Source organism: Abramis brama (assembly GCF_963993115.1).
Source record: "Abramis brama genome assembly, chromosome: 1".
Classification (NCBI taxonomy): domain Eukaryota; kingdom Metazoa; phylum Chordata; class Actinopteri; order Cypriniformes; family Leuciscidae; genus Abramis; species Abramis brama.
Genome location: NC_139963.1, coordinates 71,967,104 through 71,994,458, shown reverse-complemented (window position 1 = coordinate 71,994,458; position 27,355 = coordinate 71,967,104). Strand labels below are relative to the sequence as shown.

The 27,355-nt window shown below is 38.6% G+C and overlaps 2 protein-coding genes across 2 annotated transcripts in view; one reads left to right on the top strand and one right to left on the bottom strand.

The window, feature by feature from the left end:
- Window positions 1-27,355, bottom strand: part of LOC311094760 (uncharacterized protein) — a 154,328-nt gene that overhangs the window by 69,068 nt on the left and 57,905 nt on the right. The window lies entirely within an intron of this gene.
- On the top strand, window positions 1,040-27,344 carry LOC311094896 (uncharacterized protein). The gene is made up of 3 exons (XM_084133100.1): window positions 1,040-1,089; window positions 12,345-12,437; window positions 24,839-27,344. The coding sequence occupies exons 2-3, from the start codon at window positions 12,380-12,382 to the stop codon at window positions 26,128-26,130; spliced, it is 1,350 nt and encodes a 449-aa protein (XP_083989226.1). The 5' UTR covers window positions 1,040-1,089; window positions 12,345-12,379; the 3' UTR covers window positions 26,131-27,344.

Here is a 27,355-nt window from a genome sequence, read left to right as displayed (position 1 = left end):
AGTGCTAACCACGAACATTTATTTATTTGGATTAAATATTTAAATATTACATTTATCATGTGTCATTTTTCAATGTCAATCTTTTCACTGTTTACGCCCAAAATGCTATACTATTCAAAGTAGGTGACTGTAATTCTCCTCTACCCTGTGTACATTATAAGCCTAGCTTATTTAACATCGTTACAGGCACCTCGCCAGCATTCATTCATTCAACTATTTTAAAAGACTGGAATAAACACCAGCACACACAAGCAATCTTTTTTTATAGTCAATTTAATTAAAAAATGTAAACCCAACAGGTATGAAATGTCAGAAAGAGAAAAAAAAACTGTTAATGGGAAGACGAGCTGCAGCTTAGTGGATAAATATATTTAGCCTATTTTTATTCAGATTGCACAGTTGGAAAGAAAATATATTTATAGGAACATTTCAGCAGGCTCAAGATAATTAATACAGTGACCATTATTCATTATTTTAATCAATTCACAGCCATAAAACGTGATAATTCGCATTCTCATGTATGTAGGTGCGCTGAAGTATTCCGTCAAAATGGCTGACACGCGGCTAGGGGTCACGTGACTGGGAGATCCCTATAGCGCGATTTGCTGAGGCAGCAATCTGTACGAGACCTGTCATATGGCCTATACACGCTGCTTAAATGCAGAAAGTTTTGACCGCAAAAGATGAGGTTTGATCGTATGTCATGTATTTACAGCATTTAACCTGAGAGAAATGCATGCTCGGTTTAAATCATATTTTAAGATGAGGTAGTATTAACGTTAAAGGAACGGCAAAGGAGCGCCCTCTATTGGCCAGCCGCCCCTGATATTGACTAGTCTTAATCACAATGTAGATAATCCAATTATACATTATAATTTTAATTAAGATATTTGGAATTAGAATTTTTACTAGTCAAAACTAAATTACACTAGTACAGCCAGGGGTATTTAATGCTAAAACGGCTTGCCATTGGCGCGTCTCCGATCATCTACAGTTGGCGGCCGATGACGTCACCGCTCGCTCGCGCCGCCTCTTCCCCCATTGAGAGTTTCAGTGTCGAGTCTTCTGAGGTGAGGAGAGCAGTTCACGGTATTTCTCATATTTACACACACTTTACACAGTTTGATTAAGCGACAGGCTCATTTCTGTATTGTTTTCATCGATCACAGCGATACTTGTGCGTCTTTTCTGGCGTCTTCCTTCTGAAATAAACATTTAGTGCAGCAGCAGCGAGCATGAGGAGAATATGTTGAGTTCATTCAGACCTGAGCGATGTTGTGTTCGTTTGTGTGATTGTCTCGTCAAGTCAAAAGTCAAAGTTTAAGATCTGTGAAGGGAATTAATGTGAATCGATCTCAAGTGTCATACTGGAACAGAGATTGCTAAATGCTATTGAGCCGATGACGAGTCGCGTGAGACATTAAAGCAATTAATTAATTGCTTTAATGTCTCACGCGACTCGTAATATGAATCGCGTTTTACTCTTGGAAGAATAGTGGGGGAGAGCTGGGACAGTTGAAACACTTTTCAGATAAACGTCGTTTTCTAAGAAGGTTACACTATAGATTATTATAGATTATTGTTGTTTTTTTTGTTTTGTTTTTTATCAACAACCTGAACTCACATATGTGTTCTCTTAGTATCATGTGTTATTCGGTACAAATATAAAATTAAGTAAAAATGTACTTTGAACAGATGATACATAACAATTTAAACGGCAACTATTCATCTAATGCTTGTTTTGAACAATACCTGACAAGTAACTTATGTACATATTGTTACAATTTAAATTTAAAGGTTCATCATATTAACATTTTTGTTTTGTCACCGAATAAACAATAGGCCTATGCGCATTTTGCGTAATCTTTCTAATGGCTCGTTTCCACTGAGCGGTACGGTACAGTACGGTTCGTAATTATTTGCATTTCCACTGTCAAAAGTTGTGAATGGTACCAAAATGCCGTACCGTACCACTTTTTGGGTACTAAAGGGTGGACCCAGCTAACACAAATACGTGACTGTTACGTAACTGCAACGTAATCTGGTGACCAAACTTTCGTCGTGGCGACGTAATTAGTTACGTCGTGGCAACCGGAAAAGTGAAATTCCCAGATACGTTGCTACAACGTAACTTTGTAACGTTGTCAGCAGGTAACGGCGACGTCGTGGCAACGTTGTGGATCGACAGTCGTGTGTTGGTAACCAGTTGGTCATTTTAGTTTTTAATAATATGGGCGGACATGCAGTGGTCTAATTTAACTTGTCCTCATTGGCCCAAAACTATTTTAGAGACTTTTTCAACGACATATGAACGATATACAGACTCAAAATTTGGTTAATTCAGTTCATTTACTATAGAACAAAGCACAAACAGCAAAAACAGTATGCAAACAGGTTATACATTTAAATGAACAAGATTTTCCTCAAAAGCTTGAACATCAAACTACTCCTACACGTCTTCATTTTGGTGGCCCTAATAACAAAGCAAGAATAAGAAAAGAAAAATGCAAGAAAAAAGAACAGTTGAGTGTTTTCCCATTTAAAACCTTAGTTTGAAATCTTTTTTTTTTGTACATTTAATAATACATATTTTGTTTTTCTTCTTCTGAAGTCATAATTACATAAATTTTTTTTTTAACTAGGAAACTAGGCCTATTTATGATTATTCCTGAAGGCAGCATTAAACTCCTAAAATGTCAGGTGATGGTGCAACTGTCCGAACAAATAAACAGACTAAGAAAACAATTTAAAATGGTGTCTTAATAATAACAAAATACAAACTATGCCATCATTTTAGGTTTGAAGCCTTTCATATAATTGTTTTTTATAAATATCAGTAGTTTTAAAGCTGTTGAGATAATTGAGAAACTTTTGTCCAGCAATTTGTATATTCTCAAATGTTATTATGAATTTACAAGGTAATAACAGTAAACATGATAATGCATCATCCAGAGGAGCCTAACTGATCTCTTTGGCAGAGTGAAAAAGTTTGTGGAGCTCTTTCAAATACTGATAAAAACTGCTAATTTCAAGTATGGGTAGGTTGGTGGTACACTTTCCATGTCAGGTGGTACAACTACAATACATAATATTTTTGCTGTACCACCTGACATAAAAACTTAAATTAGTTTAAACACTTTAAAATATCATTTAACATCTGAAAATTGTTTAAACACATTGTCTTCAAGAGTGTTTATGTCATTAGAAGCCTTCCCAAGTGAGGCTGGATCCGAACTGGAGCTGCTGTAATCTCTGGTAAAATATGCTGAGCATCCTGAGATGGAAACAAGGAGACAACAGGAGAAAGATTAGCATTGCTGCTGTTCATATTATTTCAGGCAAAAGATGGTCATGTGCACTTTTTACTATTTCATCACATATAGTGCAAGATTATGAGATGTGTTAAAGGGATAGTTCACTTTGAAATTAAGTTTTGGTATGTTTTAGCTTACCTCAAGGGCATCCAAGATGTAGGTGTCTTTTTTTCCGCAGTAGTTTCAATTTTGATATTTTTAGGTCAAACCGTTCTTGTCTGTCAGTCATATAATGCAGGTCTATGGTTACTGTCTCAAAGAGCATGCACAGAGTCCAAATTAAAACAATTCCCCGTCGTCCAAATTAAACAATTCCCCATCGTAAGTACACATTGATGGCCTAAGACACGAAACGAGCGGTTTGTGTGAGAAAACGAACAGTATTTATATCGTTGGGTATAGATATATACACTAGATGTCGCCTTCGCTACTGCAGTTCATTGGAACGAAACCGTACCCAAGGCGACATCTAGTGTATATATCTATACCCGCCCGCGCCCTCAGATCATTTGGACGCGGCTTTGTTCAAGAGGTAACAACGATATAAATACTGTTCGTTTTCTCACACAAACCGCTCGTTTCGTGTCTTAGGCCATCAATGTGTACTTACGATGGGGAATTGTTTAATTTGGACGACGGGGAATTGTTTTAATTTGGACTCTGTGCATGCTCTTTAAGACAGTAACCATAGACCTGCATTAAATGACTGACAGACAAGAACGGTTTGACCTAAAAATATCAAAATTGAAACTACTGCGGAAAAAAAAGACACCTACATCTTGGATGCCCTTGAGGTAAGCTAAAACATACCAAAATTTTATTTTAAAGTGAACTATCCCTTTAATTGAATGCTTGGCTAAAGAGATGTGTCTTTAATCTAGATTTAAATTAGGATAGTGTTTCTGGGCCCAAAACATTATCAGGAAGGTTATTCTAGAGTTATTCCCTTACATTCTATTGAATTAATAGGAAATCGTCTGATTTTAAAAAGAAAACATGGCCTAACGAGTCAGCATTTTAATATTTGAATACTATACATTCTTACAATGCAAACGTCCTAAACATTTCTGAGTATTATCAATGTTGAAAACAGTTGTGCTGATTAATCTTTTTGTGTAAACCAATGTAAAAGTTTAATCCATTTTCTTTTTTCTCTCTCCGGGATTCATTGTTAAATAGACCCAACATATACACTACTGTTCAAAAGTTTGGGTTCAATAGAGTAAAAATAAAAAAAATCATATTTTATTCAGCAAGGATGCATTAAATTGACCAGAAGAGAGAGTAAAGATTTCTGTTTCAAATAAATGATGCTTTTTTTGTTTCATTCATCAAATAACCATGAAAAACACAAAAATATGAAGCAGCACTGCTGTTTTCAACACTGATAATAATCTTAAATGTTTCATCTATGGTTTTAGTTTTACTTATTCATGTTGCTCATACAGTGTCACTTAAGTTTGGATGTCAAAACTTTCTTAAAATAAATTAAACAAATAAATGTAAATGTAAATATGAGAATTTAAAATAACAGATGCATGGTGATGTACAGTAGGTGACAAAATATTGTGAGAAAATGGATATGAAGTTATTTAATAAGCTTCCTCACTTCACCTGTTTCCAACTTCTCTGGCAGCAGCTTTCTTCAGAAATATTGAAGTCGTGGAGCTTCCCTCTGTTGTAGAAGGATTATTTTGTTGCTCCTGAAATCACAGAACTAGTTTTATCAATTTGTGTTTACCATTGAGCTAGTTTCAGCCAATTTTCACACTCCATGTAACGTTAAGTGACGTCATTGAGTACGTTTATGTTAAATACGTTTATGTTAAATAAATTAGCTCACTTCCAAACTAACTTATTTTTTACAAAACTATCAAAACCTCTCATCTACCCATAAGATGTGATTAAAATCCTAAACTTTCATATCAAAAGCTCAAGCTATGAAGTTAGCATAACGTTATCTCTTCTGAAAACGGTTAAGATGCTAACGGACTTTTTCCTAAGACACTAAACCATTTCTATAAAGCAAATATTCAACAGAAGCGTGTCAATTACAAGTACGAGAAGTGTCAAGAACAGTTGTGTGTATTATTTGTGTGATTTTAGAGACTAAACTCACCTGAAAGCAGTGAAAACAACAGCGAGAGACGGAGTTCTGCCGCTTTGTCAGTTGCAGTCAGTGGGGCGGTCGGTGACGCGCCGTTTCCATGGCAACTCAGCTCCGCTCCAGTGTTTGAGGGCGACTCGAAGGTTCACGCGCACGCCCATTAAAACGTCAAAGCCACGCAACATTTACAAACATAAACATCTAGAATTATAACCTTACTTGAATAAAATGAACGTATTTCAAACATACAGTACGGAATACTAAACAAACAATTGAAACAAATAAAATATTTCATAGAAATGCAGTCTGATAAGATGGTAATGAAATTACGGGCCCGTGACGTTGCAGTTTCGTTGCCAGTAAGTCATGAAATTACCAAGTTATTACGAATAGAGTACGTATCTGGAACGTAGTTGGTTATCTTATAACGTTAGGAGGACGTACTGACGACGTTGTAGTTACGTTGTCAGTTGGTAAGTCATGAAATGACCAAAAAGTACGAATAAATTACGTAACTGCAACGTCGTGTGTTAGCTGGGGGAGCTAGACTCACTGCAGAACGTTGATTGGTTGGCAGAGTATCGTCTGACAACATTAGAAGTGCCATTCTTTTAATATACAGTGGAAATATAATACTACCGGCTGTCCCCATCTGCTGAGTAAGAGCATCTAAAACAGAAAATAAAATCACAATGCAAAAAAGTTTAAGTTAAACAGAACACATTTTTGAACACTTGGAACAAATTCAGTAGGCTATATGCCTATGATTTTTCAGTGATGGATATTTGTCCATGTGTTGTAGGCTAGCCTATCTTGTTTCCCCTACATTCAAAGCACTTTACAAAACTGCCCAATATGTTCATGGATGTATTCGAATTAAAGGGAGGCAAAAAGGATTAGCTTGCAGTGACATCTTTCTTAAGGACAATTTATGAAGCCATGTGACTCTAAAAAATCTCTAAAAAATTCATGTTTATTATTTTATTAGTTCAGAACTAATTGTTAACTCAACAAATTTAATATAAATAACTGGATACTTATAACTAATTAAATAGTAAATGTATTGATTAGAGTTACCATAGACAAAAGATTTTTCTGGTCGACTAACGTTAATCGCACATTTATATTAATTTCTGCTTAAATACTGGGTGCATGGAGCTCGAGCGCATGCATAAATCTCACCGCAAAAACAGGCTAATAATAATAAATAGGCTATGTCTTTAAAATTAACGAAGCATTTTAATTGTTTCTATATGAAGTATGTGGGGCTAAGCATCCCCACGCTTCCTCTTGACGCCAGGCCTGGTTGTCAGGCGCTGTAACAGTGCGCGCGCTTCCCCGCGCTCAATAAAAGGTGCATGTCAGAACAACGCCAATGAAATGTTTTCCTCAAAAGCAGATCTTGGAGAAGATCATCAAAAATCGTGATATCGCATAAGCACTAGTATAACACGACTGTTATCATTTCTGAAAACAAACACTGGAGTTACAAAACTGTATCGCACGCATATCGCAGCCCTGCTCGAGGATTATTAATATTTTGGATTTGTATTACGACGAGATGGTCTAATCTAGCCTGGTTAAAACCAGACCATTCTCAGTAGTAACTGAGTTATGGTCTGGCAAAGCTCCATAGACAAATCATTTCCAAAGAGGCGTTACAACTCGAGACAGTTCTGCATTGAATAAAGTAAAGGTAAGTCATGTCTCCTGTGTAATTCTGGCCCGCCGTGGTCACTTCTGTAGCGCTAGGTGGAGTATGCTAGCGTTGGTTCCGTCGGTGTTCTCCGGCGGTCAGAAGAAAATAGCGGTGCTGTGTTAACAGATTTCACGACACTAGCAATGGGTACAAACATGTATTTTGAGCTAGCTATCACAAAAATAGACTGGACTCGGAGGTTTTGATAACTTTATAACCTAGAAGAGAACCACAGGGTGTACAAGTACAGGGTGGGCCATTTATATGGATACACCGTAATAACATGGGAATGGTTGGTGATATTAAAGTCCTGCTTGTGGCACATTAGTATGTCATGGTCACCACCCATCTTGAGGAGTTTGCCCCCTCACATATACTAATGTGCCACAAACAGGACTTTAATATCACCAACCATTCCCATGTTATTACGGTGTATCCATATAAATGGCCCACCCTGTACTTTTGGCAGATTTTGACACATTGGTAAAACAAAAATCTATTTCAGTGACTGCAGCAAGTGCTGCGTCGGTTACACTAACCATCATGTTAACGATCAGCCTAACAGTATTTGATTTGGTACAATTCATTCATATCGAACATTAATTAAGCAAGCTTACCTGTACGCTTGTGCCAAGGGTCCAGAAGGAGCTGTGTCTGGTGCAGTACGTTGGTGTTGATCTCCCAGTCAACCAAAAATCGATGGATTTTCAATCATATTTTTTCGGTCAACTATATATCGATGGATTTTCAATCATATTTCCCGGTCAACTATATATCGATGACTTTTCAACAACAGCGTCGTTTCCCGGTCAACTATAAATCAATGACTTTTCAACACATTCAGCGATCGCCAGGTAAACCAAATATCAATGCTTAATCAATCATAAAGATAACTATAGATCAATGTTGTTTCAATATTGTTGCCATCAACATTAATAACATCAGGTTTTCATCGATATGGTAATGGTGATTCAACATTTATTTTGCATTGAAATTTCAATATCAACCATAATGATGATTCAGATGGAAAAACAATGTTTATTCAATGTTGGCTTGCTGTCTGGGAATACATTTTCCAGAATTTAGCAGTCATAACGGATTCATCATTGATTCAAACCTTTTTCAGCTGTCAGGGTCGAGTAGAGTGCAGTCTGGGCGGTGTAAAAGTTGCAGATGTCAGGTTAGGCTAGTGTGCACATGACCATGGACAGGAGTCGTCCCATATTTGATTTCAATTCAAGTCATTAAACTGTGCTCTCTCCTCTCAGAGTTATATTCACCATTGATATCTCCCACCACATGTATGTTTATAGAGTTGCTCACTATCTCACTCTTTACTGTAGATACAATTTAATTTATAGTTTATAATTTATCGCGCTCGCATTTGCCTGCGGACCGCTGATTGGCTAAAAGTGCGTGCTCGTCGGTGACGTCAACAATGCCAGCTGACCAGTGTTGCCAGATTGGGCGGGTTCCCGCCCAATTGGGCTGCTTTGAATTTGATTGTGTGGGTAAAAAAGGATTTGGGCGGGCGGACAAAATTTGGGCTGGTTTGGGGTCAGTTCGGCAGTTTTCAAACATCTACATTTTAATGTCTAATTGGTTAAAAACTAAACTAAAGTGTGCATGTACTCCATAAAATCAGTCATCATGACATTACTGTACACGCACGCAGAGTCAGCTGGCGTTGGTGTTGACATCACCGAAGAGCACGCACTTTTTAGCCAATCAGTGATCCGCAGGCAGATGCGATTCAGCGCGATAAGTTGTAGCAGCTGTATATTGTAAGTGATCGCTAATGCCAAAGTGACGATAGCCTACTATACAGTAAGTTGTATCTACAGTAAAGAGTGAGATAGTGAGCAACTCTAAAAACGTACACATGTGGTGGGAGATGACTCGATGGTGAATATAACTCTGAGAGGAGAGCATAGTTGAATGACTTGAATTGAAATCAAATATGGGACGACTCCTGTCCATGGTCATGTGCACACTAGCCTAACCTGACATCTGCAACTTTTACACCATCCAGACTGCACTCTACTTGTCCCTGACAGCTGCTGAAAAAGGTTTGAATCAACGATGAATCCGTTTTGACTGCTAAATTCTGCGTTATGTTCTGCAATGTGTAGGCTACTTCTGAGGGTTAAAGTCATTGGTTCATTTCTTGATTGCCGTTTTGACAGTGTACACCTGGACATTTGAGTCATATTGGCTAATTCTCCTTAATTATTGCCCTGTTTTGATCTGTTTTCCTGGAATTTTTTTTTATTTTTTATTTTATTTTATCATCGTTTATTTTGTTTTAAGGAGATACAAATTGTGCTTATATCAACTTTGAATGATGGTAATGAAATTATATCACATTATTTTGGCAGTAAAATTTTGGGCGTTTTTTTCTTGTAGTGGGCGGGTTTTGGTGAGCTTTTGGGCTGGAAATCACCGTCCCAATCTGGCAACCCTGCAGCTGACTCTGCATGTGTGTGTGTGTACAGTAATGTAATGATGACTGATTTTATGGACTACTACATGCACACTTTAGTTTAGTTTTTTAAACAATTAGACTTTAAAATGTAGATGTTTGAAAACCGCCGAACTGACCCCAAACCAGCCCAAATTTTGTCCACCCTTTTTTACCCGCACAATCAAATTCAAAACCGCGCAATTGGGCGCTAACCCGCCCAATCTGGCAACACTCGCGCCGTCTCTCCCCTTCCCTCTCATTGAGAGTTTCAGTGTCGAGTCTTCTGAGGTGAGGAGAGCAGTTTACGGTATTTCTCATATTTACACAACCATCACACACACTTTACACAGTTTGATTAAGCGACAGGCTCATTTCTGTATTGTTTTCATCGATCACAGCGATACTTGTGCGTCTTTTCTGGCGTCTTCCTTCTGAAATAAACATTTAGTGCAGCAGCAGCGAGCATGAGGAGAATATGTTGAGTTCATTCAGACCTGAGCGATTTTGTGCTCGTTTGTGTGATTGTCTCGATGTTTGGAGTGAGAATTGTTACTGAATGTAAAGTTAAAGTTTGAGGTCTGTGAGGGGAATCGATCTCAAGTGTTGCTGTTGCCGTTTTCATGTTTACCTTTATTTATTTGTCGACATTTATCTTTGGCAGATTACATTTACTTATTAAAATCGATGTAGACACTTTATATTGACCCTGTATGAGTAATGAACGTGGGAAATATCCAATCTATACATGCATGGGAATATAATGAAGTTTGACACTGGAAACACATTTTCTTCATTTTTAAGAGTTTTATGATCATTGTCAGTTTCTGTACAAATATGTAACATGTTAATGTAATTACTTTATTGCTATTAATAGTTATTATAAAGTCAGACTATATTTAGATTCACATATTATGGTGTTGTAGTTATTTGCCTGAAGAGGTTATTTATTTAATTATTTTGTTTTCTTAGTGGTGATTTATCACTTATTTTGGTGGTTATATTGTGAGAAATAACAGTATTGTCTTTCAGTAGAGCAGTTTTACAGGCTTTTGTTATGTATCCTGGCTCAAATAATGTGTTTCTAACAGCAAACACTCAGAATAAAGTGAGATGATCTGCTGATGACCCTGAATGGCTTGTTGAATGAGTGTTGATAGTCTGAGGCTCATCAATATTAACAGATCTGCTGAAAACACTCTTTATTTCATGACAATAGTTCCTGTTTTCACCTCATTTATTATGCTGATGTCTTCAGATCTCCTGTAAATTGACACTTAAAGCTCATTTCATTGGTGTCAACAGACTGAAGGTATTTGTTGGCTACTATACGTTTATTTCTCTTTATGCTTTTAACTGTTTCCTTACCATTATATTTGGAAGAATTTAAATTATTTATATTCTTTTCTATATTTCTAGATACCTGTATTTTAATGAAGAAGCAGAATAATGTTAGGATTAGTAATAAAAATAATGAAAAATAATGAATTGGCATCAGTTACTGTACGATAAATAGATAGACAGGCATAAATGCTTAGTGTCATTTATTATAAAAACAAACTCTGTAATTTATATTTTTTAATTTTGGCAGATCAGCTCCTCCCACTGTAATTCATCGTCAGTGAAGCCCCTCCCACAGCAGTCACATCATCAGTGAAGCTCCGCCCACAGTAATTCAGCAATAAATGCTGTAAATTCCCATCAGCTACAAGTGAAGACGAGCATCAGAGCATCAGGAAGAGCTGAAATCTGCAAAGACTGAGTTTATTAAAGGGATACTTTTAGCATTAAGCTTTGTATTAGTAGAAAACCTGTAGTATTTTCGAATTACCATGCTTTCCACCCTCATATCCCCCTGAGATGAGAGATTTATGTATTTTTTGTCTGGAAAAAATCCTCCGATGACGCAAAAATCGTCATTTTGCGTCATCGGAGGATTTTCTGGCCAGAGGCTAAAGACTACAGCCAGTAGGAGGAGCTGTTCCGCATGTTTTCAGCCCGCCCATAGAGGGAGGGATCTCACTCACAGAATATACACACAGTGTCAGCCGTCTTTCTTTGGAAGCTAAGCTAGCAGGCTCTTGTAATGTGGAGAAAGCTGAATAGTAGGAGAAAGCTGAGTAAGTAGGGGTTACCATCCTCCTTTTCCCAGACTTGTCCGGCGGGCGAGATCGTTCAAAATGTACGGGATTCAGCTTTTGCGTTCTGCGGTCGCCATTCATTGTTTACATGCACACCTTTTGTTTCAATCTAACTGAATTCATTCCGATTGGTGAATCTGAATGTAGTGTTTACATGAACGCTAAACAAGTGATCGGTTGATGTGCGTTTTACCATTGCTAAGAAAATTCCCGCTCCTCCGTGAGAGATGGGAGACCCGGCGCGTCTCAGTAATGACGCCACCGGCCTCGCGCCGTTCTCCCGCGGCCGTCTGCCTCGTCCTGCTCGCCACAGTAAACATGATGAATGAATGGCGACTGTAGAACGCAAAAGCCGAATCCCGGACATTTTGGCCGATCTCTAAATCCCTGGCAAACTCATCACGGAGACTAGCTTTGTTGTTTTCAACTGCGCACTCTTACCGGTAGGCGTGGCCTCCTAAGGCAGCAAAGCAAGTGCATTCTGGGAGTTGTTGTCTTTCATCCACATAAGCCAAAAATACATTTTCTGGCTTTTCTCAGTCTAGAAAGCTCCAAATTCAAAAATTTCTTCACATTTCTTCTACTTAAATGACCTATTTTAAATACACATTCATCTTCCCAGAGGTGAAGTATCCCTTTAAAGAGGACTGTGAGAACATGAGTGATCCAGAACCCTGCAGAATGAAACACACTGAAGATCCTGAAGAACAAAGAGGTTGGTGTTTATTCTTCATTCATTCATGATGCTAAAAAACATTCATGTTAGAAACCAGTGTTTCCCACAGAATTATATTTGCGGCGGTGGGGTGGGGTGGGGTGGGGGGTGATTAAGGCACAACAAAAGGGTTAAATATATCATATATTTTTATTGACACGTATACACATTTCCATTGTCAACACTTAGTGTTAGATAACTTAAAGGAACACGCCCACTTCTTGGGACTTTAGCTTATTCACCGTATCCCCCAGAGTTAGATAAGTCCATACATACCTTTTTCATCTCCGTGCGTGCTGTAAGTCTGTCTGACGGACCCACCGCTAGCCTAGCTTAGCACAAAGACTGGATGTAAACGGCTACAGCTAGCATACTAATCCCAATAAGTGACAACATAAAGCCAACATTTTCCAACATGTTGTGATTTGTATAGTCACAGTGTGTACAAATAACAAGGTCACATGAGACACAGCCATTTTTTAAACGTTTAAATACTGGGAACTATTTTCTCAGAAGACGAAGCACTGCTACTTGGGCGGAGTGATTAGCGCAGCACCCGAGAAGCCATTGTCCCTGGAAACCTGTAAAAAGTGTTGTGAGAAACAAAGTTTCTGAGTGGGTAGGACATAACTACAGACATTGCATATTTTTCCAATTTACCTGGATTTTCCTGAAGACAAGAATTCAGTTTTTTTCTACTTCATGGACTGAACTGTTTCCTTTTTGATGAACATTCTTATTTCTTATTTTTGCAATTGAGACAACAACTGTTGAATCTGAAATTGAAATATTGAGGTTGAGATTTAGAAATTTTGATTGTGTTTTCCTGGTATATGTCATTTAATTGAAATACTGTATATTTCTGTCATTTAATTGTTTTATTTAATTTAATTTCTATAATTATTCCAACAAAGAGCAAAAATATACTTACCTTTTATTTAATTAATTGCAGTCCAGTAGTCTGAGTGATTTATTCATTTGAATTTATTATTAATATAAATTTTGCTAGTTTTACTTTTTTCTGAGTCTGGTCCATAATCTGAAATTTATAAGATCTAGAAAACGAGCCACGCTACATACAAAACTTGAATTGAAAATATACTCAGGGGAAACATGTAAATTTCACAAAAACTCCCATTTATCGCAAAAAAGGTTTTATGCTCACGTGAGGGTTTTTTTCAGGCAATTTGAAAAAAAAAAATCCGCAAAACTGCAATGGAGACAGAGTTCTGTATTAAATTTATAAAAGACAAAATAATTACAGGAATACTGGATTCTAAACCTCAAAGAAATGCCACAATCAAGACCTCAAGAGCAGAAATGAGTGAGAAAACACCTCATATGTGCCGCTGACAGTATAAGGGTCTTTCCTTGCCATTAATGCTTGGATAACACGCTAATGGTGCGTTCACACCGGACGCGAATAGCGCGTCAGGCGCGAGTGATTTCAATGTTAAGTCAATGCAAAGACGCGTTACGCGCGTAAAAAATTCCTGCGGCGCGAATGAGGCGTTTAGCGTGGCACGGTAGACGCGAATTCGCCTCATTCGCGCGTCAAGTTCGCGCGAATGACGCAAATTGAGCGTCTGGCGCGTTAAGCACGAATGATTTTATTAGTGCTATTTGTGCATTCATTAGTGTATAAAAACAAAAACAAAAAATCACAGGACAGGTTTCACTTTTGAAGGCTGGCTCCATTTATTATCAAAACAAAAATAAATCACAGATTAGGTGCGGGCGAGGGTGAACCTCGCGCCGGGCTGTACAGCGCGGGCTCGCCAGGCAGAGACCACTCGAGGCCGAGGCCTTATACGGCCTACGCTGTCCTCGTCAGCGTCCTCACCGTTAGGTCCACCAAACCTAGCTCATGGAGCAAATTGTGAAACTCCTGAAACCCTCCGGAGGGTCTGGTGGACCCGAGTACAGCGACGATGTCCCCTACACAGCTGTTTCTGCTCTCCAGAGCATATACGAGCGGTGACTCTCCCGATTAATGCTAATGCTAATGCTTGATAAACATCTAAAAAAGATGGCCGCCACGGGTTTCGAAACTTTCGCCTCCGGATTTCGCCTCTGACGCGTAAATTTTGCTTCAAACTTTTGTTTTTACGCGCGTCAATTTTGCTCTTGACACGCGAATTAACACAAAGTGGTCAAGCGTCAAACTAGACGCGGCAGGCGCGAATTTGACGCGCTATTCGCGTCCGGTGTGAACGCACAGTTAGGCCTACGTCTCTTTACATTAAAGGTCCCATGACATGCTACTTTTTGTAGGCTTTAATATAGGCCTTAGTGGTCCCTAGTACTGTATCTGAAATCTCTTTCCAAAAATTTAGCCTCGGTGCAGAATTATAGCCACTACAAGCCAGTCCCAGAATGAGCTTCCTTCAGACGGGCCGTTTCGGTGTCTGTAGCTTTAAATACTAATAAGGAGGAGAAAGGCGGCGCAAGGTGGAGGGTGGGTGTGGCCTTGACCATTTTGCGCAACGGTACCGTGGCGTGCATGTTTACGTTGGATATATTGCAATGGCACGAAGACACGCAGTCTTTCAAGCATTTCAGTTTGACCCAGAATCTGATCCGGATGGAGAAGCAACGGATGAAGAAGTTGCAACTCAGCGGCTCCAGCAGGACGTTTCCGAATGGTTAGTTTAAAATATTATGTCTGGATACGGTACTTTATTCGGATGGTTTACAGTTATTATCATGTAGCTAACGCTAACCTACTGTTGCCTTTTCATGAGAGATCTGTAACGTCTGTATTTATCTTATTAAAATTACATCAAGCTCTGCGATCTTGAAATGCGGAAATCGCGCGCGCCATATAACCAACAGGAAAACGGTTATCCAAATAACAAAGAAGTGTACAACACTCGCGTTACAGTGTGTGTATTCACACACATAAACTGCATAGCTGCATAGCTAATGTTACAGCCACATTCTACGTGTAACAATCTAGGTAACCATAAACAGTAAAGCAACACACTTATATATCATTAGTTGATGATATCATTATATCACTTACACTTGTCCGAGGTGTGTAGCTGAGCCAAAGAGAGTGATCCAGACTTTAGTTTCAGACGTTCAGCAAGCCCAGCTCTGTATTGACCCTTCGGTGTTCATTTGTACATCCAATTATTGAGCAATTGTTATGCTTCGCTCGCTCAAAAGCCATGATATCTCTCGTGGACAAACTAAAATCGCGCGCGCGCATTCCTACTTCCTATCGCATTTTCTCATGGGCGGAAAATATTCTCTGGGCGGGCAAAGCAGAGACGGGAGGTAACATTTCCTCCTTATGACGTCATAAAGAGGAGATTCAAGATCAGCGCGTATGAGCCTCCATTTTCTCAAAGGCAGAGAAAGATAGCAAAAGCTCGATTTACACCGATTGAAATTTCTAGAAACTTGGGGACCATATACAGGCTAGGGGAACTCATATTAATGTTAAAAAACCTCAGAAAGTGAAATTTTCATGTCATGGGACCTTTAATAATCATAATAATGTCTCGTGTTTATCAATCATTTTACTTTAATTACAGACATGTTTTTTATATATATATATATATATATATATATATATACACTCACCTAAAGGATTATTAGGAACACCATACTAATACTGTGTTTGACCCCCTTTCACCTTCAGAACTGCCTTAATTCTACGTGGCATTGATTCAACAAGGTGCTGAAAGCATTCTTTAGAAATGTTGGCCCATATTGATAGGATAGCATCTTGCAGTTGATGGAGATTTGTGGGATGCACATCCAGGGCACGAAGCTCCCGTTCCACCACATCCCAAAGATGCTCTATTGGGTTGAGATCTGGTGACTGTGGGGGCCATTTTAGTACAGTGAACTCATTGTCATGTACAAGAAACCAATTTGAAATGATTCGAGCTTTGTGACATGGTGCATTATCCTGCTGGAAGTAGCCATCAGAGGATGGGTACATGGTGGTCATAAAGGGATGGACATGGTCAGAAACAATGCTCAGGTAGGCCGTGGCATTTAAACGATGCCTAATTGGCACTAAGGGGCCTAAAGTGTGCCAAGAAAACATCCCCCACACCATTACACCACCAGCCAGCCTGCACAGTGGTAACAAGGCATGATGGATCCATGTTCTCATTCTGTTTACGCCAAATTGTGACTCTACCATCTGAATGTCTCAACAGAAATCGAGACTCAACCAAGGACTCTGATGAAGATGTAACTTTACATCGAAACGTTAGTCATTCATTGTTATGCACCTTAAATAAATATTTTAATCAGTAGACATCTGTGCTGCACCGGCGATTCCTTTTGTCCAGAAATCGAGACTCATCAGACCAGGCAACATTTTTCCAGTCTTCAACTGTCCAATTTTGGTGAGCTTGTGTAAATTGTAGCCTCTTTTTCCTATTTGTAGTGGAGATGAGTGGTACCTGCTGTTGTAGCCCATCCGCCTCAAGGTTGTGCGTGTTGTGGCTTCACAAATGCTTTGCTGCATACCTCGGTTGTAAGGAGTGGTTATTTCAGTCAAAGTTCTCCATTCTCCTCTGACCTGTAGCATCAACAAGGCATTTTCGCCCACAGGACTGCCACATTGTGGATGTTTTTCCCTTTTCACATCATTCTCTGTAAACCCTAGAAATGGTTATGCGTGAAAATCCCAGTAACTGAGCAGATTGTGAAATACTCAGACCGGCCCGTCTGGCACCAACAACCATGCCACGCTCAAAATTGCTTAAATCACATTATGAATATGACAACAATCCCATAAATAGATCACACTGTCAGAGAGTTTGGGAATACTAACACATAATTTATACTAGGGCTGTCAGTTAAACATGTTATTAACGGCGTTAACGCAAACCCATTTTAACGGCGTACATTTTTTTTATTGCGCGATTAACGCCTAGCAAACTTTGTAGTTTTTTTTTTCACATTCTTTTGCAACAACTAGTAAAGTTAGTAAAACTACAACACCACACTGGATCTAGCTAGACCGGAAACAAAACAGCAGGCGCCGCACACACTTGTTTGAGTTTGCGAGCCGGCCAAAGAGTGGACGAGAAGCCGCGTCTAGGACAACTTGTATCGCACATCGGACTTTCTCAGTTTATGGCCAGCAATAAAAATGCTGAATGGCGCTGCCAGTGTGTGTACACTCATAGAGAATAATGTGTTCGAATTTTAAATACGAGGCGCTGCGCTTCCCGTCCAGTGGCGACCCCCTTTTAACGTTACGTTTTGAGTGGATGAATGAGCGCGAGACGCCAAAATGGATGCCAATAAAATTATGAAACAAAAAGTTTAATTTTAAAAAAGTGGCCAAATGGTTCAATTGATAAGACCAAAGTGATCTTTGTGTTTTGTCATTGTGAACTGAGCTACCATCGCAGCACGTCCAGTCTGAAATTCCTAGATCTTGAGAAAACAAGAACTTTTGTTTTACGACCCATCCGAGGTAATTCACAGCGGGAGGTGCTGCTCGGTCTGTAGTCTCCCATGGAGTTATGACTTTATGGCACCTTAGAGACTTTATGGCACCTTTTTTTATGGCACCTTAGAGACTTTATGGCACCTTTTTTTATGCGTGAAGCATAAAAAAGGAAAAAGAAAACACCCGTCGCACCCCGGGAGGGGAAGCGCAGCACAGCGTGACACTCCACACCAACACACGGGCATTTCATGCCAACCAGGGACCTTTTAGATAAAATTACCTTTAAATGCATTAAATGTATCTCTCTTTATTCTTAGATGTCTTCACATGTCATATTGGAGTAGCTATAATGTTTATTGTGTGTAAATCAAACTTTATATGCTCGTAATTATGAACAATCCTGTATCTCTGTATTCCTGACTTGCAAAATTATAGTTTAACCTGTTAACCGTTGCCAGTCTGATAGTAGTTCAAAGTTACTATCAGATTTAATGTTATACCTTGACAAACTATACATCATTAAAAAGATATAAGACTCAAGTTTCAGTATTTGACCACTATTGTATTCTGAGAAACGTATAGCGACATTTATTTCTTAATTTGTGTCAGGAGTTATGAAATGAAAAAATGAGTCGATACCTTTAATATGAATTATGCGCGTCAGCCGCTTTCATTCATAAAAAAACTCCTGTGCTGTCGTCATGACAGCGATTCACAAAACAACGTCCTTCAGGGCTTTTAGCTCAAAAATTTGCAGATTTGGAGAAATATTGATATAGGTTTACATCATAGGTTTACATCAGATTTCTATAGACAGGAATAATATTTATTGAATTTATACCCAAATGCGTCGATGTAATCATTATGAGCGCTTGGATACTCTGATACTGTGTTTTCAATTCATACTAATAGCCTGAGGGCGCCCTATGCACAATAATAGTCCATATATGGAACATGAAGAAGAGCCATGATCATGTGACATTCCAGGACGTCACGAACACACACAAAGCTATCAGAGATCGCAGTAATATGCAGATAAAGATGTCTTGAAGACAATAAACATGATTGCAATGATATTTGAGTTACCTGTGTTTTTCAAGCCATGCCAGGTATTTTCATAATAATAGATTATATTTATAATGTAATGCTAATCTATATAGACTATCATTGTGCAGAATACTATACCATAGTATATTTTCTGTCTGATTTTTTTTATCTGAAGCCAAATTAGATCACAGAAGATTATTTAAAATACTCGACTTGTGTTATAAAGTAAGTTTGGAGCACAAACATGGTTTTAATCTCATAAATTGTCGTGTATTGATGGTGTGCTAAGCTAACATGCTAGCTAGCCCTAGGTGCACCTGCCACTAGCAGTTATACTTTTATGATTTTTTCTAAAAAGGAAGCTTACTGAAATGTTTCTTTATTCAAGAAATGCATTTGATACAGTTTAAAATGTGAGGTGAACTTTGAGAAAAGAAATTAGGGACTGAAACCCGATGAATAGCCTGTGAATAGCAAGTCGTTAGTAACTATAATGCAGACAAAAGAAATGCATATTTAGAGCCATAACCAGGCTGGAGAAGTGTGAATGTGTGTAGGGGGAGACTGAGACTGAATGGGGATCGTTTGCACCACAAAACAATAGAGACAATATACTGGATAGATGGTTAGAAGATGACAATAAACATCAGTTGCATTTTAGAGTCAAATCAAAATAAAGTCATTTGACATGGTCTTGGAAAAACATTTAACTAAATACAGAGTTTTGGACTTATCTTCAGATTTTAAACATAAAATGTTTAGACATGTGGCTTTAGCTGTAGTGCATTTCTAGATTGCTACAGTGCCAACTTCAATTTTATTTTCATGAGGATGTTTCATAAAAATTAATTTCTAATAACTTCACAAAACTTTGAAGCTATTTATAACAATTTTTTTCATTATGACAATAATTCTACATTTACAATAAACTGCCAGGTGCCAGCTTTCAAATGAGATCATACCTGTGCTTTTAGTACAAAGGGTTCATGAACTGTATCTGTTTCAGTTTGGGTATGTCATTTCTGGGGATTTTTCAAAAGTGGGGTTGCAGCTTAACAGGTTAAGATGTCCTTCGAATCGTAAAAACCCGACCGTGTCGAATCTCGACGACAAATTACAAAAAGAGGCATCATTTCAGAAGTACCATCTTTCTGAGTATAAATGTTCAATTTTGTCACCCCCGTAAATCAGACTGGGGGGGCTGTACTGATCAGACAAAGAAAGTTTTTCCTGCCTGAGTTTCTCACAAGTGATTGGTTCATTCACGTGAGATAGGTGCGACCAGAGGTGGGCACAAATACATCAAAAACTATTTTGTCACAAACTACAAATACTGGCTCATGAAATGTAACAAAATAAAATACAAAATACTGATGTGAAAAATGTATTTAAATAAAATACAAGTAATTAGTATTTTGAAAATACAAAAATACTCCCACAATAATCTTAAAGGGTTAGTTCACCCAAAAATGAAAATTCTGTCAGTAATTACTCACCCTCATGTTGTTCCAACCCCGTAAGACCTTCGTTCATCTTCGGAACACAAATTAAGATATTTTTGATGAAATCGGAGAGCTGGATCACTCCTCCATAGGCATAAGGCATTATAACTTGCTGGCCCAGAAAATGTATTAAAGCTGCATTATGCAGCTTTGCCGATTTCTTTGCTGTTTTCTCGCTTTTTGCTCGCGGGTTTCTCTATAGAGCTCCCCCTACAGCTTCGGAATAGATATTTGACAACACTGTCGTCAAAATTCGTTGGCTCGTCCCATCTTCTCCCGCTGGTCATGTGCATTTGTTTTCAAAGAACCCGGCGAACGCACAGAGCCATGTCCACTGAGGTATGTATAATACACAGAAGGCTAGCATATAAATGTTTAGATAGTATATGTGTGCAGTGCCGTAAAGCAGTTTGTTACATCGCGAGACCTGATATCACGCGATACTTCCTGATGCTGCGGCCGGCGGCCCGCCGGCCCAAAGTTGCAAGGGTGGTTTTTCGTCTCACAGGCGCTCGAGGGGTGCGAGAAGACCACCATCCAACCCGAAAACAGTCATATAACCATTCCAATGACTCCGAAGCTGTTCGGTTAAGATAAAAAAGTTACTTAGTTCACCTTTAAAGACATCGTTAATATAGTCCAAGTGACTACAGTGGCTCAATCTTAAGTTTATAAAGCGACGAGAATACTTTTTGTGCGCAAAAAAAAAAGACTTTATTCCACTATTCATTTCCTTCTCTCTGGGCCTCGAGTTAGTTCACGTAGTGTTTTAGCGCAGCGCATCTGTGTTGCACGTCACACGCATCACACACATGACCAGCGTCGGCCAATAGTGAGCCTACATGTGACGTGCAACACAGACGCGCTGCGCAGTTATACTACGTGAAAAAACTCGAGGCCCAGAGAGAAGGAAATGAAAAGTGGAATAAAGTCGTTATTTTTGTTGTTTTTTTGCGCACAAAAAGTATTCTCGTCACTTTATAAACTTAAGATTGAGCCACTGTAGTCACTTGGACTATATTAACGATGTCTTTAATACATTTTTTGGGCCAGCAAGTTATAATGTCTTAGAAGCCTATGGAGGAGTGATCCAGCTCTCATATTTAATCAAAAATATCTTAATTTGTGTTCCGAAGATGAACGAAGGTCTTACGGGGTTGGAACAACATGAGGGTGAGTAATTACTGACAGAATTTTCATTTTTGGGTGAACTAACCCTTTAATGCCGTTTTTAAAAGGAGCAGCGCCACTTCTTCTCCTGTGTTCAAAACTCATTCACTTCTTGGAGGGAGCCCGGTCTACAGGGTGTCACATGATTTTCGTGCATCTAACCTGGACATTGCCATTGCCAACATCAGACCGAAAATATGGCAAAATCGTTTACTATGGTGATAAGCATATGGTGATTTTTCTTAAGTATTTAAGTATTTGAAATACTCTAAATACACTCCCTCAAAATATTTTGTTACAAGCTACATTTTATTTTTTCCACACCTGCAAAATACAAATGACAAAATACACTAAAGTAATTAAATACGTATTTAAAATACATTTAATTGAAATACTGCCCATGTCTGGGTGCGACCCACCTTGCCCATAAAGACAAGACAAGACCCTTTGCTCTTCGCATTCCGCCAGAGAGAGAAAGGGACCCTCCCATCTTTACTACAAGACTCCGCAAGACTCTCCGTTTTGTTTTCTCTAATTTCTTTTTCATCTTAGTCTTTTCTTTAGTACCGTCTGCTTTTTGACTTCGTTCAGTGTCTTTACGAGCTAAACGAACTTAAGTCTAATCATCTTTTGGCAAAGTTTACATTCTTGTTAACCGTCGAGTTCTCGCATCACCTACACCTACCGTCCTTCGGATGAGACATTAAACCGAGGTCCTGACTCTCTCTGGTCATTAAAAATCCCAGGATGCCCTTCGAAAAAGAGTAGGGGTGTAACCCCGGCAAAATTTGCCCCTTGGCCTCTGTCCATCATGGCCTCCTAATCATCCCCATATACTGATTGGCTTCATCACTGTCTCCTCTCCACCAGTAAGCTGGTGTGTGGTGGGCGTTCTGGCGCAATATGGCTGCCGTCGCATCATCCAGGTAGATGCTGCACATTGGTGGTGGTTGAGGAGATTCCCCCCTTCTATGTAAAGCGCTTTGAGGTCTCAGATAAAGCGCTATATAAATGTAACGAATTATTATTATTATTATTATTACTCCTGAAAGGACTCCGGGAAGCTGCGCCGACGGACAATTCAAATTCAGCTATACACAAGAGCCAGATCCAAAAGCAAGTACTATCTTATATCGCACTCAAAAACTGCTGTTTAAGGTTGTCTAGGCTATTCCCTTTACGGGATTATCCAACTACTTGGTGTCTCTTACAAAGTTAACTGTTTGAAAATTGTCACTCTGAGATTTTCTCTCTCTCTCTCCCTCATTAATTGTTCGTTATTCGTTTAACTTGTTCTTAATTGTAATATTGGATTTGCTATACACTCATATTTACTCCGTGTGAATTGTAGTTATGTATTCCTTAGTTTGTTTTTATTAAACCTCATAATCTCCTTGAATCTGCTCTATTGCTCATCAACTGGAAGTCACTGAGAACGCATGATCTAAGCTACGAAGCTTTACTTTTCTGTTACTATTTCAGTAACCTTAAATTGTATAAACACAGGAAAGATCAATCTTCAAGGCCAGAGGATTGATCCTCCTGTACGTTTATAACCAGGGTGAGTTTTGTTGAGTTTGATAAGGAAATCTTGCATACAGTTCGAGGGACGAACAGATTGTTTAGATAACTGAGATTAATTCTTACAAAGGTTACCCTGACAATTAATCAAATTTTCCCTCTTTGGGTAATTTAATTTAGGTAGACTATAAACAAATAATATTAATAAACTCATGAATATCCCTTTCATATGAGTTAATTATTTCCCCAAAGTGATTTTTGCTACTAGTGAATCATAAATCAAAGAAGAAATTTCTGAGAAATATGTTACCTAGGTGACAAAGATCACTCGTTGCTTTGTGTAAGTTTCAGTGCGAAACAGCGCGGGGGAGCTGCACCTGTTATGATTTTCCGATGGTAAAAACAAATTATATGTTGTTGTATTACTTAGCAATATATAGTTTTTGACCAGCGAATATGCGCAAATGTGCATTGTTTTGTCCGTCATTAAAACGGCGTCGGCGCCTCTATCACATAGAGGGGGCGGAGTTATCATATAGAGGAGGTGGCGTTATCATAAAGAGGGGGCGGAGTTATCTGCTTACTGACAGCTTGAGGATCCAATAAGATTTACACAAGCTCGTTTTAAGAACTTTCATTGGCTAAATATTTGTAAAACAGACGTAAAGGGTGACCAATAGCATTGATTAAAAAAAAGGGCACTTCGGAGTGTAAGGGCAAAAAGGGCATGTGCTCTGCACAGGTTGAGCCCTACCTGTGCACGTGCCTGGTTTAAACCAATGAGCATTAAGCTGTGTCATCAGCAAGTCGTTTCCCATCATGCTTTTGATCATCAGTCGGTGGAGAGCAACTGCAGAATCCGTCCGCACGGACCGCACTTGGACACATTTATAACCAGCATGCATCTCGCGCTCATCACCGGTGATCAGTTCTGCGCAGATTTTGCTCATTAAGCCTATTTTTTTCTTGTTTTCCCATCATGTCAGGAGTAACAGGGTTGAGTGGAATATGTAGGACACAGATAATGCTAATAAAATTGTTAATTTAAAGCCAGTTAAAGTTATGGCCATTCTACACTTTGAGCTTGTGAAGTTTCTACAGACGCTGCAACGGCCGTGAAATGACGTCACATTCTTCGGCAGCTTTTTTACAAACACAAGTTCAACATATAACAAATAATAATAATTCAAAATGTAAAAATAAACAATCCACTCCACTTGAATGCTAAACGCTTGTTATTTCTCACAGGGTAATTCACTTGAGCTTGTGTTTCTGGTGTCCCACTTTCACATGCGCATGAATGGAAGTCGGTGCAAGGAAAAGTCTAGTGTGAACGGCCATTAATTATTAAAATGTTTAGTCAAATAAATATCAATCTCAAAGTTGGTATCGAAACATGGCAGTACTGTATATTTTAATGTTAATATCATGTTAGATAATTGTGTCATTGATCAAATATATTCAATAGTTCTTGCTAAAGAAACATGGGATTCGTGCCTATAATGTTTCAAAGATAATAATTGAAAGATAAATTTACCTTGTTCATGGAAAGTTTCAAGGACATATAATCAATTATAAAAAGGCATCAAATGATCATAATATTTTATAACAGTTGTCTAATTTCTACTATTACATCAGGGCTCACTTTCATGTCCTTTCACTTTATATTCCTCTCTTTGAATTATTTTGATGTACTGAAAATTAAATGTGATAATTTCTTTCTTTCCTGTCAGACCCGATGAAAGTGAAGGAGGAGAGTGAAGAACTGAGTGAAGTGAAGAAGGAGAGTGAAGAACTGAGTGAAGTGAAGGAGGAGAGTGACGAACTGATAGAAGTGAAGAAGGAGAGTGAAGAACTGAGTGAAGTGAAGGAGGAGAGTGAAGAACTGATAGAAGTGAAGAAGGAGAGTGAAGAACTGATAGAAGTGAAGGAGGAGAGTGAAGAACTGAGTGTAGTGAAGGAGGAGAGTGAAGAACTGATAGAAGTGAAGGAGGAACATCATGTCAAACCTGGGGGAAAACCTTTGAGTTGCTCAAAGACTAAAAATACATTTTTAAAGAAAAGAAGAGCCAAGAAATCTTTCACCTGCACTCAGTGTGGAAAGAGTTTCACAAACAAACAACGTCTTGATGTTCACATGAGGATCCACACTGGAGAAAAGCCGTTCACATGTGACCAATGCGGCAAAACATTTATCTGTGTATCAAACTTGAAAACACACCTGACAGTTCATACGAAGGAGAAGCCACATTCATGTTCTGTGTGTGGAAAGAGTTTTTCACGGCTGCAATATTTACACACACATCAAAAAACTCACACTGGTGTGAGAGAGTACATGTGCTTTGAGTGTGAGAAGACTTTCACTACAGCGAGCAATTTAAAACTGCACCAGAGAATTCACACTGGAGAAAAACTTTACATGTGTTCACACTGTGACAAGAGATTCAGTCGATCATTATCTCTGAAAACACATGAGAGAATTCACACTGGAGAAAAACCTTACAAGTGTTCACACTGTGACAAGAGATTCAATCAATCAACACATCTGAAAACACATGAGAGAATTCACACTGGAGAAAAACCTTACAAGTGTTCACACTGTGACAACAGATTCAAACACTTAGCAGGTCTGAAAACACATGAGAGGAACCATACAGGAGAGAAGCCTTACAAGTGTTCACACTGTGACAAGAGATTCAGTCAGTCAACATCTCTGAGATCACATGAGATGATCCACACTGGAGAAAACCCTTACAAGTGTTCACACTGTGACAAGAGATTCAATCAGCCAGCAAATCTGAAAACGCATGAAAAGACACACACTGGAGAAAAACCTTACAAGTGTTTACACTGTGACAAGAGATTCAGTCAGTCAGCAAATCTGAAAGCACATGAGATGATCCACACTGGAGAGAAGCCGCACACGTGTGATCAGTGCGGGAAGAGTTTCTCTATTAAAAATCAGCTGAAGCGACACATGAAGATCCATGCCGTGGAGAAACCACATCACCGCATGCATCGTTAAAATAATCCAACAGACTACAGTGGCTCAACCTTAAGTTTATCAAGCGACGAGAATACTAGCTATTTGTGTTCATCAAGTGATGAGAATACCCCACTCTCCCCTACGTAATATTTACATATGATTTGACAGTTTACTTGAATGAATACCTAAAATATAAAATGAGTGCAATATGCCTGACCCCTACATGAAGACTTTTGGTTTTGTGACTGTAAGTCATTCTCTTCAAATGTTATTGAAGTTATAAACGTGTATGCCAATAATCTTATGTAACTGTATAGACGGTCCCTTAATTTGCGAACGTCAAACTTTATGCCAGTTAATCTTCAAAAGCCCCAAGTGAAAAATAAATAAAAATTACTTAATTGCAGGGGCGATTCCAGGTGGCTTGCCTACTTCAGGTTGGTGGAGAGTTCCTGCCTCAAGTGGAGGAGTTTAAGTATCTTGGGGTTTTGTTCACGAGTGAGGGAAGGATGCAACGGGAGATTGACAGACGGATCGGTGCAGCTTCTGCAGTAATGCGGTCGATGTACCGGTCTGTCGTGGTGAAGAAAGAGCTGAGCCGCAAGGCAAATCAGAAAATTCAACTGAAAATAAATACTGGTTCAGAAAATATTAAGCACGATTTCCAAAATCTTGTACAATGCCACATGCTCTAATATAGATGGTATTAAATTTGTGTATTTTGCATGGATTAGACAACACATTTCTGTTCCAATAAATAAAAAATAAAAATCACAGACATTATTTAGTAATTAAACATTATTTTATTTACTTTTTACATTACTTTATTTTCAACACAAAATTAAAATTAAATGTGTGTAAACCTTCTCAGCATGAAATGTGTCTGTTCCTGTGGGTTAACTGCACCATCACATGTGTTATGCTCTGCTCTGCCTCAGAACAGCTGTATTCTTATATTGGGTCCCTTAGAAGCTGGATTGGGTCCCTTAGTTCTACAATCTAAGAAAGAAGTAAAGAGCCTAGGTGTCATTTTGGACTGACCTGAATTTTAAGTCTCATATTAATCAAGTGACAAAAACTTGTTTTTATCATCTGAGAAATATAGCCAAGATTCGTCCTTTTTTAATCGTTGGATGATGCTAAGAAACCCATTCATGCTTTTATCTTTTCTCATCTTGATTATTGTAATGCTATGTACACTGGCCTACCTAAGGGCTCTATAGCAAAGTTACAATTGATACAAAATGCAGCAGCCAGAGTACTA

Coding starts and splice junctions, on each gene's coding strand:
- LOC311094896 (XM_084133100.1), top strand. CDS start 12,380: ATGAGTGATCCAGAACCCTGCAGAATGAAACACACTGAAGATCCTGAA. Junction 12,438..24,838: donor AGATCCTGAAGAACAAAGAG/GTTGGTGTTTAT, acceptor CTTTCCTGTCAG/ACCCGATGAAAGTGAAGGAG.